The sequence below is a fragment of the Vicugna pacos genome, chromosome 1, assembly GCF_048564905.1.
Source record: "Vicugna pacos chromosome 1, VicPac4, whole genome shotgun sequence".
Lineage (NCBI taxonomy): Eukaryota > Metazoa > Chordata > Mammalia > Artiodactyla > Camelidae > Vicugna > Vicugna pacos.
In genome coordinates this window covers 16,279,854-16,294,206 of record NC_132987.1, presented here as the reverse complement: position 1 = coordinate 16,294,206, position 14,353 = coordinate 16,279,854, and the positions used below count along the sequence as shown (strand labels likewise).

The 14,353-nt window shown below is 38.7% G+C and overlaps 1 protein-coding gene across 1 annotated transcript in view; it reads left to right on the top strand.

Annotated features, from left to right (window-relative positions):
• Nucleotides 1-14,112, top strand: part of STAG1 (STAG1 cohesin complex component) — a 335,040-nt gene extending 320,928 nt beyond the window's left edge. The window contains exons 29-34 of the mRNA XM_031678031.2: nt 738-943; nt 7,331-7,505; nt 9,658-9,768; nt 10,338-10,452; nt 11,904-11,984; nt 12,074-14,112. Coding sequence (XP_031533891.1) covers nt 738-943; nt 7,331-7,505; nt 9,658-9,768; nt 10,338-10,452; nt 11,904-11,984; nt 12,074-12,097 — 712 coding nt within the window. The 3' untranslated portion in view covers nt 12,098-14,112. The remainder of the gene's footprint in view (nt 1-737; nt 944-7,330; nt 7,506-9,657; nt 9,769-10,337; nt 10,453-11,903; nt 11,985-12,073) is intronic.
• Nucleotides 14,113-14,353: the final 241 nt, after the last annotated feature.

Here is a 14,353-nt window from a genome sequence, read left to right as displayed (position 1 = left end):
TATATGTGTGTCTTTTGAAGGCTGTTATCACAGTTCAAGGTACGTACTTTGCCCCATGGTCAGCCAGGGAACCAGCAGCTTGGAAGCTCCCTTTCTAATTGTTCCTGAGAATGACAGCCTTTGGCCGGGTACAGTCTTCCAGACTAATAGGGAAGCATCTGATTTAATTAATTTATTTTATTTATTTTAACTTTTAATTTTTTAGAGCAGTTTTAGGTTTACAGCCAACATGAGGGGAAAGTAGAGAGAATTCCCATAGATACCCTGCCCCTACACATGCATAGCCCCCTCCTTACTGTCAGCACCCACCACAAGAAAAAGATTGTTTGGCTGGGTAAAGCATATGCTAGGCTCCTCACCCTACCATTCTAAAAATCATGCCCTGGTTTGAACACTATAAAAGAAAATTTAGTAAAGTTTTTGAGCCAAACTTCTGATTTTTTTTTTTTTGGAACATTGGTATTTAAAAACAAAGGAAGGAATATAGAAAAGAACACACACACACACGTACACCTTAATAATACATTTGCTCGTGTAAAAGTGTTTCAGGAATATGTGAAGCAAAACCTTAAATTCTCAATCCCTCTCTTTCCACAGTTAACCAGTGTTAACAGTTTAGTGCGTGTCCTTAAGGATTTTTCAGAACCTTCAGAGAGAGCCTTCTGTTATAAAAAAAAATTAAGTAAGTGATGCGTGAACTGCTTCCATAAAAATAACTGCTTCTGTTGTGTTTCTAGTCACTCTTACCTAGAAAAATTCCTTACGGAACAGATGATGGAAAGGAGAGAAGATGTATGGCTTCCACTCATCTCCTATAGAAATTCGTTAGTCACTGGAGGTGAAGACGATAGAATGTCTGTGAACAGTGGAAGTAGCAGCAGCAAAACCTCCTCAGTAAGGAATAAGAAAGGACGACCTCCACTTCACAAAAAACGAGTAGAAGGTGAGTGTGCCTTTATACTATGAGGCAAATAGTGTGCCTGGTAATATAAGTGGTAAATAATCTGTTGAAGTAAGATAATACTGTTAAGCACATTACTTCCTTATATGTTTCATACACACTGAGAAGTTCAGACACAAAGGTTGGAACAAAGTGGAACAGAAGAGGGTCAAGGAAAAGAAGATGAAAAAGCATGGAGCACAGGGGAAGATAGGCACAGAGAAAAACAGCAGATGGTTAGGAAGGTTTATAAAATTGATTCCCTTACCATAGACCTCTAATACATTAAAATTTAAAATAAGACAATCATAATGTTATTCTATCAGAATTCATCCTAATATAGGAGAGATTCTGGAAAGTTGAGGGTAGAACTCTGCAGTATATTGAATATACGCAGAACAACTTTCCATTTATGCCCCTTGGTTGGATAATTTATTTTTGTATATTAAAATAGTGATGGCCAAATCTGGTTTTATAACCCTCATGGGCTATGGGAAATGGGGAGTTGAACTGCCATGAAAATGTGATCAGTAGTTAGATATTCATATATCCCAAAAGACTAAAAATTGCTTTATTAAAACAAAGCATTGCTTTTAAGCATTTTTACTTTGAGTTTTCTTTTAGTTTGCTTCCTTAAATAATCTTCCTGTCTCTGTGCTTCTCCTAATAAAATGTCTCCAAACCAAGAGAGGAAGGCAGTGATTTGAATCATACTCTGTTGCTCCTTTTTACAAATTTCTGTTTACGTTTCAGCCTCTCACCTAAGAAATAGTGATTTATCAAAGATTTTGCTAAAATCTTTAGCAAAATTAATTAGAATTTATATCTAATATTTCTCTCATCATTAGGGAGGCAACGCAAAGTCTAAAATCAGAGTTCTGGAATTCATACCTGGCTTTCTCATTTGTCAGCTGTATGTGTACCCTTTTGAGCACATTACTTAACCTCTCTAAGCTTCAATCACTGATCAGATGAAGAGTGATCTGAGTACCTATCCTGTTAGCTGTTGTGAATATTAAATGAGATACTCTCAAATAAAACACTTAGTACACACACATTTACTTAGCACAGTGCTTGGCACATAGGTTGCATTCAGTAAGTGTTAGCTGCTGTCAGAATATCTTCATCACATAGTAATGTCTCTGATCTAGCATCAGTCATTGGATTAGGCTGAATGTATATTTCACAGAGAAGAAAAGATTTGAAAATATTTACAACATTAATGTTAAAGTTTAAGATTTCCTTTCAAGTTTCAGTTTGGGGACTTAAAATCCTTTTGTCCAGAGAATGAAAATAACAAAACCCTGTCTTTGTAGTATAAGATCCTGAACTTTTCTCGAAAGAATGATTCCAGTCATTTCCTTTTGATAATGTCTTCTAGCACAGCCTCTATTTATCTAGCATATATTTATCTTTCTACCTATATTTTTTTCTGCTCACAGCTTTTCTTAAATGTAATATTTAACCCAGCATTCTTCAAATCCTTGCTATGTAGCAGGAATGTGTTTCACATGCATTATATCATTTAATCATTTATTTAACTAAGATTTGTAAGCATTTAGGTTACTCCCTGGCAAATAATAAATGCTATATAGATGTTTTATAAATCGGTTCTGAGTTCAACACTGTTACCCCGATTTTACACAGAAGAAACGAAGGCTTAGAGAATTTAGATCACTATGCATACACTAATGGAGCAGTTAGTATTATCATCCTTAGGACTAAGAGAAGAATATATGGACCAAATAACCTAATTTGGTAATCATTAAATTGCAAAAACGAAAACTTGCTCCTTGTCAGTTTGAAATTTACCAAGTAACTAAGGTAGGTTATGTGCCTAGAATCCTTAGGCAAAAGAGTTTCATCTGTTTGGGATGAAGATAAGAAAGCTTTGTTTTAAAGTATATTTTGTCTGATGTGAGTATTGCTACCCCCACTTTTTTGTCATTTCCATTTGTGTGAATTATCTTTTTCCATCCTCTCACTTTCAATTTATATGTGTCCTTCACCCTAAAGTGGGTCTCTTGTAGACAGCATATTGTAGGCTCTTGTTTATCATCCAGTCTGCCACTCTGTCTTTTGATTGGAACATTTAGTCCATTGACATTTATGGTAATTATTGATAAATGTGTGCTTATTGCCATTTTAAACCTTGTTTTCCAGTTGATTTTGTATTTCTTCTTTGTTCCTTTCTTTTTCTCTTTGTTTTTCCTTTTGTGGTTTGATGATTTTCTTTTGGTTAGCTTGACTTCTTTTCTTTTTGGTTTTTGTGACTTATTGTATGCTTTTGATTTGTGGTTACCCTGTTTTCAGTTATGTTATTAACCCATTACTATATCTATTTGCTTTAGAGTAGTAATCATATAGGCTCAAACACATCCTTAAAAAAAAAAAAGAAAGAAATCTACATGTTCTTGCTCCTCTACTGCATTTTATGATTTTGCTGTTCCCTTTAACATCTTCATGTTACTCTTTTGCTATTCATTGTAATTATCGCATTTCCAATTATGATTTTCTTTTTTCTATTTAGAGAAGACCTTTCAATATTTCTTTAGGATAGGTTTGTTATTGCTGTATTCTTTTAATTTTCGCTTGTCTGAGAAATTCTTTATCTCTCCTATTGTAAATGATAGTCTTGCTGGGTACAGTATCCTAGGTTGCAGATTTTTCTCTTTTAGGTCTTTATATATGTTGTCTTGCCACTCCTTTCTGGTCAACAATGTTTTGTAGAGAAATCAGCTGATAGCCTTATGGAGGTTCCCTTGTAACTAATCTTTGCTTTTCTCTTGCTGCCTTTAGAATCTTTTCTTTATCTTTAACTTTGGCCATCTTAATTATATGTCTTAGTATAAGTCTGTTTGGGTGCATCGTGTTTGGGACCCTCTGTGTTTCCTATACTTGGATATCTGTTCCTTCTTTAGATTTGGGAAATTTTCAGTCATAATTTCTTTAAATATGTTTTTGATCCCTTTTTCTTTCTTCTCCTTCTTGGACCCCTATTACATATAGATCGGCAAGCTTTATATCATCCCATAGGTCCCTTATATTACTTTCTGGTTTTTTTTTAATTTGTTTTCTGTCTGCTCTTCTGATTGGGTGATTTCCATTATTCTATCTTCTAAGTCACTCATTTGTTCTTTGGCATTATTTAGGCTGCTATTGATTGCCTTTAGCTTGGTTTTTAACTCAGCACTGTTTTCTGATTTTAATTAGCCCCTCTTTGTAGTTTCTATTTCCTTTTCACTGTATTCTGCATTTCTATCAATGACCTCTCTTATTTCCTTCAGTGCTTTTATCATCTCCTTTTTGAACTCAAGTTCTGGTGGACTACAGAGGTCTATTTCATTGTTTGTTCTTTCAGGGGTTTTTCTTGTTCTTTTAATTGGGTGTGATTCCTCAGCTTTTTCATTTTACTCATATTTCTCTAACTATGAATTTAGGTAACAGTTATCTGGGGCTTGAAGGGCTGTTTTTATGTGGAAGTGTTCCTGTGTAGACTGTGAGTCTAATGTTTTTGCTGCAAGGGCTGTTTTTCATGTGGATGGCTACCACACCTTTCTTTCGTGTGTGCTAGCTGTTATCCCTTTGACTGGGGATGTGATTGGTGTCGTGTTGTCTAGAGCCTGTGGTGGGTGTTGAGCAGGGCCTCCTCTTTGCTCTGTGGTTGTTACAGCCCTGTCAAGGACCAGGTCTGCTTCCCAGTTGTTGGAGTAGATGCCCCCAGATTCGTTTCTGAGCTGCTGTGTATGGTAAGCAGGACTAGAGTGCTTTCGCTGGGAGAGGAGCCACTGGGTATTTCTCTGCAGTTCCCCACTGGGAAGTGCCCGCAGTGGTGTCATCTATCACCTGTTATGAGGGATCACAGAGCTCATTAACCATAGGGCCTGTATGGCCAGAGAATGCCTTGTGGGCTTATGGCAAAGGTGGATGCTGTGGCAATGTCCCTACCCTCCCTTCCTGCATGAAGACTTTACAGTCAAGCCACACCCTCTTGTGTTGCACCCCTCTTTTTGTGCACCCAACAGTAGAGCTTTCTATGGCTTTCTCTGGCGGATTCAGGCTCCCTTGCACACACTCCTAGCCTTAGCCCTTACCACACTCCTGCCCCCTACACTGCCTCTGCACAGTCAACCCCTGTCCTCTCCCCAGGTCTGTCCTCTGGAGCCCAAGCTCCAGCACCCAGTTCCAGCAGGCACCAGCTGGCTGGTGTCTCGGGGTGGGGACTGCATGGATCCTCTGCACCAGTTTCTCTCCATTCTGTCTGCCACACAGCAGCTCCCGTGCTCTCCTCTGAGCCTCTGAAGCTCCCCTTCTGTACCAGCTAACCTCCTGGCTGGAGAGGGGGCTTTTCCCCTTTCATTGTTCCCTCCTTAAGGGGCAGCTCCCATCCCAATTTCCTTTTTCTTTTTTTTCTCATACCTAGTTTTGTGATGATTTTCTTTGTAGTTCCACTTGTACAGGATCTTCTGCCAGAGTTCAGTAGCTGTTCTGTGAGAACTGTTCCACATGTAAATGTATTTTTGATGTATCTGTGATAGAGGATGAGCTCCACGTCCTTCTGTTCTGCCATCTTGAAGCTGATCCCAAAGATGAGAAAGCTTTGCAAGAAGTGTTTTCATTAAGGAGTCTTTAGGGGTTAGGAAGATCCCTTCAAGAAAAGTGAGTTCTTCCAAAGTTACTCATTTATTCAATGAGTCTTTACCAAGCACTTTCTTAAGAACTGTGCTAGATGCTGGAGATTAGGCATTAATAAAAGAGTTCATAGTACAGAAAGGGAGACAGAGAAGCAGGTGATTTCAGTTCAGCATGGTGAGTGCTCTGATGGGGCAAAAAAATTCTCTGGGAACGTACAGGGAGCGACCATACTCTTAATGAATCAGGGAAGGGTCTTCTGCAGAAGATAACTTGTAGTAAAGAGCTGAAAGATGGTTTACCAGGTGTATTAGGTTAAGAACCTAAATGATGCCATTCTTACGATCATAAAATTTTAAGTGCCAGAGAGTAAGTTTTGAATTAAATATTGAATGAAAAGTGGTATGAAAAAAATGAAACATACCTTTGCTGACTAAGAATAGATTCTGTAGTGAGTTTTATAAATCTGAGAATACACTGAGATAGAATTCTTGATGGCAGAGGAGGAACCTCACATGCACCCATTTCTGTGACTTAATGGGGGAGGAAAAACAATGGGATTCTACTGTATTTTGTGATTAAAATTCTTCAGAAGGAAACATAGCAATAATACTTTTTGTTAGGTCTTCCCATATCAAGAAAATGCAGTTGACCTTGAACAATGAGGTGGGGGGAATGTTAGGGCCACCAACCAGCTACGCAGTTAAAAATCCATAGATAACTTTACAGTCCATATACATGGTTTCACATCCAGGGATTCCGCTACATGTGGATCATGTAGCACTGGGGCACAAATTTACTGAAAAAAATCCATGTGTAAGTGGATTTGTGCAGTTCAAACTGTGTTGTTCAAGGGCCAGCTGTAATTTAGGATTTTTATAGGCAAAAGTTTATGTAGTATTTATCAGAATTTAGTTTCAGTATACAAATAATGCTGTAAATAATAATTTAATCTGTTCAAATCTTTATAAATGATCTTTAGAGGAAGGAAAAAGTAGTTCCTGGTCTCTGAAAGAAACCTAAATCTAATGACCGAGATAACATATACACATGACAAATCACCTGCCAATGCAGGACAGTGTGTAATTAAGCCCTAAGTGAGCAGGAGTGATTCTATTACCTCTAGAAGCTAAAAGAGAATGGAAAGTGGGGGCCAGGTGGAGTGATCCAGGAAGGCCTCCCTGAAGAGGTAGAACTTAGAGGCATGAAAATAGTGAGTCCCTCAACCCATCCCCACATGTATAGCCTGGCTAAATAAAGGGTTATTTCTCTAGTGACCAGTGCATAACTGAGCAACAGGATTTGCTGATTGCTCAGTGAAAGCCAGCAGACTTTAGATACTACTGCCTGGGACCCCTGTAAGGCCCAGTAAATAGGCCCTTTATTGCTTGAGCGAAGGAAGGTTAGTGGGGTCTCTTACTGGCCACATTCTTCCTCTTCTACGGGGAATTAATCCTTAGAGATGGAAGGACTTGGAAGAGATGATAACGTGAGGATAGCTAACATTTGATGGTTACATTACCTCATTTAATCCTTACAACCTCTATGAGATCGGGTATTGATATCCCCATTTTGTATATGAGAAAACTGAATTTTGGAAATCAGTAACGTATATGAAGTCACACAGGGGAGTGCTATAACTGGAATTCAGGCCTGGGCAATCTGAGTCTACTGCCATGCTCTTCAAATCTGTGCTGTAACTTCTGCCAGAGTTCATTCCATCCGTGACACTCTGTGACTCTGACTGGAATTTTTCAGATGAAAGTCTGGATAATACGTGGCTGAACAGGACTGACACCATGATACAGACCCCTGGCCCTCTGCCAGCACCACAGCTCACTTCCACTGTGCTGCGGGAGAATAGCCGGCCCATGGGGGAGCAGATTCAGGAACCTGAGTCTGAACATGGTTCTGAACCCGACTTTCTACACAAGTAAGTACTAAAACATTGCTTTCTTGGCATAAAACCTTCACCTGTTAAAGTAAGGAAAATTATTTCATCCGTGCATATTACTGGTCAGTTTGTGAGAAAACCACAAATTAGAAGCTTAATAATTTATACTAGAAGATGTATAATAAGTCTGCAAACATATGTGCGTATCATTTCCTCAAAAGTCCAGAGACCTTTTAAATGTGTGCTGTCTCAGTAAGTGCTGATTCCATTTGGAGTTTGCAGATTCATTGAGCAGGTCTAGTTCTTCTCAGAGATTTCCCCAAGAACACATGCAGGCTTATTTTCTTGGTAAGAGCGCCTGTAACAGTCTCTGGTAAGGTTGTTCCTAGTCTGAACACCAAATAGACTATATGTTACTTTTATCATCCATTTAATAAATAGTACTTTGTCTTGGTTAAGTTTATATTTTAAACTTGAACTTCTCACAGATGAAGAATTGTTAAGGTAATGATAAATTCTGAGAATTGTTGCCCTTACTGTAAGAAACTTTTTCCACACTAGCAATTAAAATGTTTTCTAGTATCACGGCACTGAATATTGTCGAAAAGGCAGGGTCATGGCATGATTTTTCTAAAAAACCGTAACTTTTTCTTTGTTGTTTTCCATTCAACTTTGAAAGTCTCTTAGCACCTCACTTGTGTTTCTATTCATTATTAGAATCATGCTATGAATTACTTTGATGGGTAAGAGAGACAATTCTCATTTGAACTCAACAGGGAAGAGGCAGTGTTAGAAGTACGCAGATCCTGGGTTTTCATAAAGAATCTTTGCTCTGAGGATCTGCCTTTCTTCAAAGCTGAAAGGATATCACTGTCAGCTACTGCATAACTGAGCATTCTTGGAGGGTAGTTTGCCTTATGACCAGCACTCCCACTCCATTTCCTACAGGGTGGGTTCCTCCTTATTTGAGCAGCCTGCCTTGCTTCCCTGACCTTACCTTGTCAGTCCCTCCTGGCTGTGGTCTGTCTTTCCCTGCTGTAGGTTTATAAGTTGAATCAAGGTGGTAGCCTCACATGATATAAAAATGCTGCTTCAAGAGAACTTCACGTGACAAATTTTAGCTACCAAAAATCATTAAAATTTGCATCCTGTAGAATTCCCAGGAGGCATTTTTATGCAAGTGTTCATATGCCAGTAACAGTGCAAGTGAAGGTTTGGCCCAGCGTATGCCAACTCCCAGTTTCCTCAGAACGACTGAGAAAAATGTGTTCTACCTTTCTTTGTTCTACTCTGGAGAGCTCTGAGCCATCAGACCAGCATCATTTTTGTCCCTTAGGGGACTGAGTGTCCAGCAAGGAGCACTTGTAAGATGGGCAGCAGCTGGATACAGAGGTCTGAGAAGGGCTCTTGTTTGGCGGGGATTTGGGGAATGAAGCTGATAATTTAAGCACCTGTAGGGGAGGAAAAAGTTTTCCTCAACTGTCCTAGGGTCCCTGATCAGGTCTAAAAATTAAACTGACAAAGACAGATTAATAGGGGAAAAGCATATAAATTTTATTAAATTTTTACATGTACCTGGGAGCCTTCACAAAAGAATGAAGAAGTGACCAGAGCAGGAAGCTTTATTCCTTTTAGATGAGGAACAGTATTTGTGGAGAAATGACAAGAGAACGTGATTTGGACTGGGACTAGTCCAGGTAGGGCTAGGTCGTCCTCATCTTCCTTAACTAGGAAGATAAGGGTTTAACAGGGTCTGTGTGCAGGTTCCTCTGGTGCCGTCTCTGGGCTGGTAAGAGTCTCCAGCAAAAGGAGAATTTATTCCTCACCCTTAGGCAGAAAGGAGGAAGCTTTTTCTGCATTACTGCTTAATTACCTTCATCTCAAAATAGTTTTTAATCTCAGAGAGGCGTATTTTGGGATATTATGTTCTGATTGTCTTCACACCTAACAACAGCCAGCCACAGCCACAGCCACAGCCAGCTTCTCTTCAGTACTTGGGGGTCTCCCACCTACTGCTGTTTCTGCAAAGGCAGGTCCTTTGATGATGGTCTCACCCTTGGCCCTGGAATAAACCCAGCTAACTCCCCCTACATGGCGATTAGGCCAGCCACCTCTGGCCTTCTTAGCATAGGATTGATTAGCTAAATTCATCATCTGCTGCCACAAAATGAATAATAGTACCTTCTCTTAGTCCTCAGATGCAGATCTCTTGGTTAGGCCAGCCGAAATTAGAAGATTTAAATCGGAAGGACAGAACAGGAATGAACTACATGAAAGTGAGAACTGGAGTGAGGCATGCCGTGTAAGTGTTACATCAGCCGTCACAGGAGTGTGATGACTTTGTGATGCCGATCATTTTGTGTAATGACTTGAGTTTTGATGTTCAGTCTTAAACAAGAAGAGTTAAAATCCTAATTCAGGGTCTGCTCTGCAGTGTAGAATAGGAATGGAGGGCATGGGCTCTTGAGGCTTTCAGCATTTAAATCCTAGTGCCACCCTTGCCAGCTGTGTGGCTTTGGGTAAGCCTCTATGCCTCCGGGTCCTCATGTGTAAATTTGGGATAATAATAGTTGCCATGAGTTAGTTTTGCGGGAATTGACTCACAGCTAAATGAATGTTAACTACAGTACTGTTTTTACATTTAAATTATACATCCTTCTGATGACTTGAGATGAAATCTTGAGTGAACCAAACGAATGCGCCTTAACTACCTTAGAGTTCAGTATCATAATTTGTGTAGTCTGTAGATTGTAACTGGAAGGTGTGCTTTCATTGGTTAGAAGACCCAATGTAAGAGCCAGGACTCCAAATTCTATGAGTCTATGAACAGATTCTATGAACAGATTTCTGAATGTGCTTCTTCCTTAACAGTCGGGGCCTAATGGAGGAGGATGCTGAGCCCATCTTTGAAGATGTAATGATGTCATCCCGGAGCCAGTTAGAAGATATGAATGAAGAATTTGAAGACACAATGGTTATTGATCTGGTAAGAAAATTCAATACATTTTTCTTTTGTTAGAATATGTGATGGTGTTGGTGTAAGACGATACTCCTGTTTTCAGAACCCTGTAAGAGGAAGAGGAGAGAACAGTGACCAACAGTGGGCAGGGCCAGTGCTGGGCTTGTGGGCATTTGGATGAGCTTGTTTCTCCAAGCTTGCTTTCAAGGCAGTCAGGTTTTGAATTCTGGAATAACAGGAACTGGTTCTGTCTTACTTACCTTCATGAAGAACAGTTTACACTAGATTTGTCTGTCAGCACAGCATGTGCATCTGTCTTTTGTCTTTGTCTGACAGTACCACACCATGCTCCAATGTAGCAACCAAATACAGAATATGAACCTTATTTGTTCAGTGTGAAAAGACAGGTTTGAAATAAGGAAATCTGAATGTGGATTAAGTGTAGGAGATATTAAGAAATTATTAGCTTTGTCAGGAACATATGATGGTTATTTAAGTTTCCATCTGTTAAGAGATACATGTTGAAGTAGTCAGAGGTGAAATGACATGGAGAAGAGAAAACAGGAGATTCAGTGAAACAAGACTGGCCTAATGTTTGACAGTTGGTGAAGCTGGATGATGGGTGCACGGGAGTGGATCATACTGCTTTCTCTAACGTGTTCGTTTGCTAGGACTGCCATAACAAATACCGCTGACTGGGTGGCTTAAACAGAATTTTATTTTCTGACAGCTCTGAAGGCTAGAAGTCTGAGATCAAGGTGTCTGGAAGATTGCTTTCATTCTGAGACCTCTCTTCTTGGCTTGTAGATCACCATCTTCTCCCTTTGTCTTCACATGATCTTTCCTCTGTGCATGTCTCCTTATGAGAACATAGATCATGTGGGAATGGAACCCACTCATATGATCTCCTTTTACCTTCATCACCACTTTAAATAAGGCCCTACCTCTAAATACAGTTATATTCTGTGGTGTAGGGGTTAGGACATCCACATATTAATTTGAAGGGACTTAGTTTAGCCCATAACATTCTGCCTTGTATGTTTTGAGTTTTCCATAATGAAAAGCTTTGGTAAGAAATGTAAATGAGATCACATCACTCCAATCTGCAACCTCCCTATCAGTAGCTTTCTATTTACCTGCTTTGGGGAATTTAGTGAAGTTTTGTCCCCTAGTATTTGATCAGTCTTACAATTATTCCATGATTGAAAGGAATGTTCTTCATTTATAGGCCCAAAAATAATTTATATGCATTTATACATTCAGTTCATAATTTGAAAGCTGTTTTTGGTCTAAGTGATAATTAAAAGTCAAACATCTTTTTTTTTAAATGTTTGCTTCTTTAAAAGCTGTAGTCTTTTCCTTTCAAAATTGACTCTTAACAGTTCTTTATGATACCATTAGAAATATTAGCTGACTATTACAGTTCATTGTCTTAATGCATCTCAGGAAAAAATTAAGTAACTGGCTTCTCTTTCCAGCCCCCATCAAGAAATCGGCGAGAGAGAGCTGAGCTGAGGCCAGATTTCTTTGATTCTGCAGCTATCATAGAAGACGATTCAGTAAATATTAAATTATTACTACTTTTTATTATGGTTTCTAGGTCTTGTTTATGTATGAAGTTAATAATTGTGTTTCAATTTTGTTCTAGGGATTTGGAATGCCTATGTTCTGAAATCTGAAGAAAACTTACAAATCTGGAACTCTATTATTTAGAGCTAGAGGCCTATATACTGTGATAGCTTGTATGGGGAAAGAAAACACTTTTGATGTGATCTGGTTTGTTTTTTAATCAAATGATTGAGGTCAATCCCTTTTTGCAGTGACAGAAGAGGAGCATGTAAATTACCCAAGGGAATGTTGGTGAATGTCACCTCAGAAAGACTGACCTGAAAAATCATTTGTGTCCTATTATTGGACTTATCCCAATACAGATGTGTGTGTTTTTCTGGAGGGAGGAAGAAATTTTAAATTTTTAAAACAACTGTCAAGATAAACACTGTTACACACCTGTTTTATGAAAACTCAGCATTGAGTAAAAAAAAAATATTTTTAACTTTATTTTCCTGTTGTACAATTTAAAACCGTTTTAACATTTTGCCTTTTTATGTTTTAAAAGCTAACCATTTTTATTAAACCTATGAGTCAGCAGCTCATCCTAATTGCCGAAGAGTGTTTTGGAGCTCACTGGATTTGGTTGACCTTGTGGGATACAGAAATATGGAGGAGCAGAATATTGACAAGCTAAGATGAAACTGACAGTGCATCTCTGCCAAAAACCACACACCCTCTGTGGATATGGATATGAATTCCCAGATTTTATATACTCTTGAATAAAAAGGTTTATTTTTATTTATAAGGGGGCATAAAATAAGAAATGTCCATGCAGCCATTTTTCCAACAGATGCTGTACACCATTCATTTTATATAGAATAGGGAGATTCAAATACAGTACATTTTCTATTGGTATTTGTTCTGTGCATTTTTAGCAACTTCTACCAGCAAATAAAGTATTCTCAGTAAAACAAAAATGGTTCTCAAGTTATCAGTTTGCTGTTTTTACCACTTATTTCATGCCCTGCCAAATTCAAGTTACATGGCCTTCCATTTTCTTAAAAAGATAATCTTGAAGAACTCCTTCACCATTCAAAAGTAATTTTAAGTGTAACATAACTGTGTCTATTTCCCATGCACTTAATACCTTTATGCACTAATTTTGTGAATTCAGTTTACCAATTATAGAAGTATGTGCTGCATAGAAGTCTGTGCTTAGAGGGTGAAGTTCTTAAGCTTACCTTGAAATACAGCTGCATTTCAGTGTTAAATGTGCATATTAAGAATAATTCTTTGGGTGAGAGAAATTATGACTCTTCAGGACAGCCTTCAGTGGTTTAGAGTTACATTCTGCTTAGACTTTTCTGACTTGCTGCTACTACTATTTTCAAAAGCCCACTTAGTTTCTTCCTTTGATTTTTAAAGTAAGCCTCAATTTCCAAACCAATCCTTCCACAGCTGTTTCTGGGCTGGTTTTTAAAGTAGCTGCAACAGAATGATGAGGCTTTCCCTTTTTACCAAAAATTAAAAGCATTTAAAAAAAAAAATCTGTGCATCCAATGACTATCTTTATGTGGGGAAGCAAAATGGATTATTTTACTTGTCCTTTTAGTAAACAGACAAAACAAACTTTTCTCAACATTTGTACAGTTCTGAAAAAAAACTTGGTCACCAAAAATGTTTTATCTGCTAATTTAGCAATTCTTGGGCTCCAGTTGGGGGGGTGGGGGGGGTCTCGCTTTCTTCCAGAAATGTGGGTTTTTCACTAGAAGTGAAGGGGCAGGAATGACTGGACTGTCCACCGCGCCAGCCCTGCCCGCCTGTGGTTCTGGCCAGGGAGCAAGCCGGGATGGGCCCGGCACCTGCACAGCCTGATGCTTTGCTTGACAATTTCGTGTGGAAAACAGATGCTGACTTAGAATTGTAGACTACCATGCAACAGAAAAGGCGTGATATCTACTCCAATGGGTTTCCAGTTCAGTTTGAAGTCAATCGAATTTTTGTATTTTCAGTGTCTCCTTGATTGGTTTTGCTAGTAATTCTGTAAATTGTACATTTGCAATATGAGGTTTTTTTCCTTTTGTACAATTTGAAACTGATGCTTCACCTTTCCTTTAATAAACTATTCAAAAATCAGGCTCGTGGTAGTCATCCTGTTGTTCCTACAAGGTAAAGCTTCAAAGAGGTGACTTCTTGTCCTGCTGCAACAGAGTGATGAGGCGTTTCCCTTTTACCAAAAACTGAGTTTGTTCTTTCAGACAACTTGTTAAATGATGGCAAAATTGCCATATCATTTATCAGTGAGGCTTTACCTTTTTAAGCGAGAATACTTTTAAAACTAGCTCATCAGTTTTTTTAACACTTGGATATCCCTGGA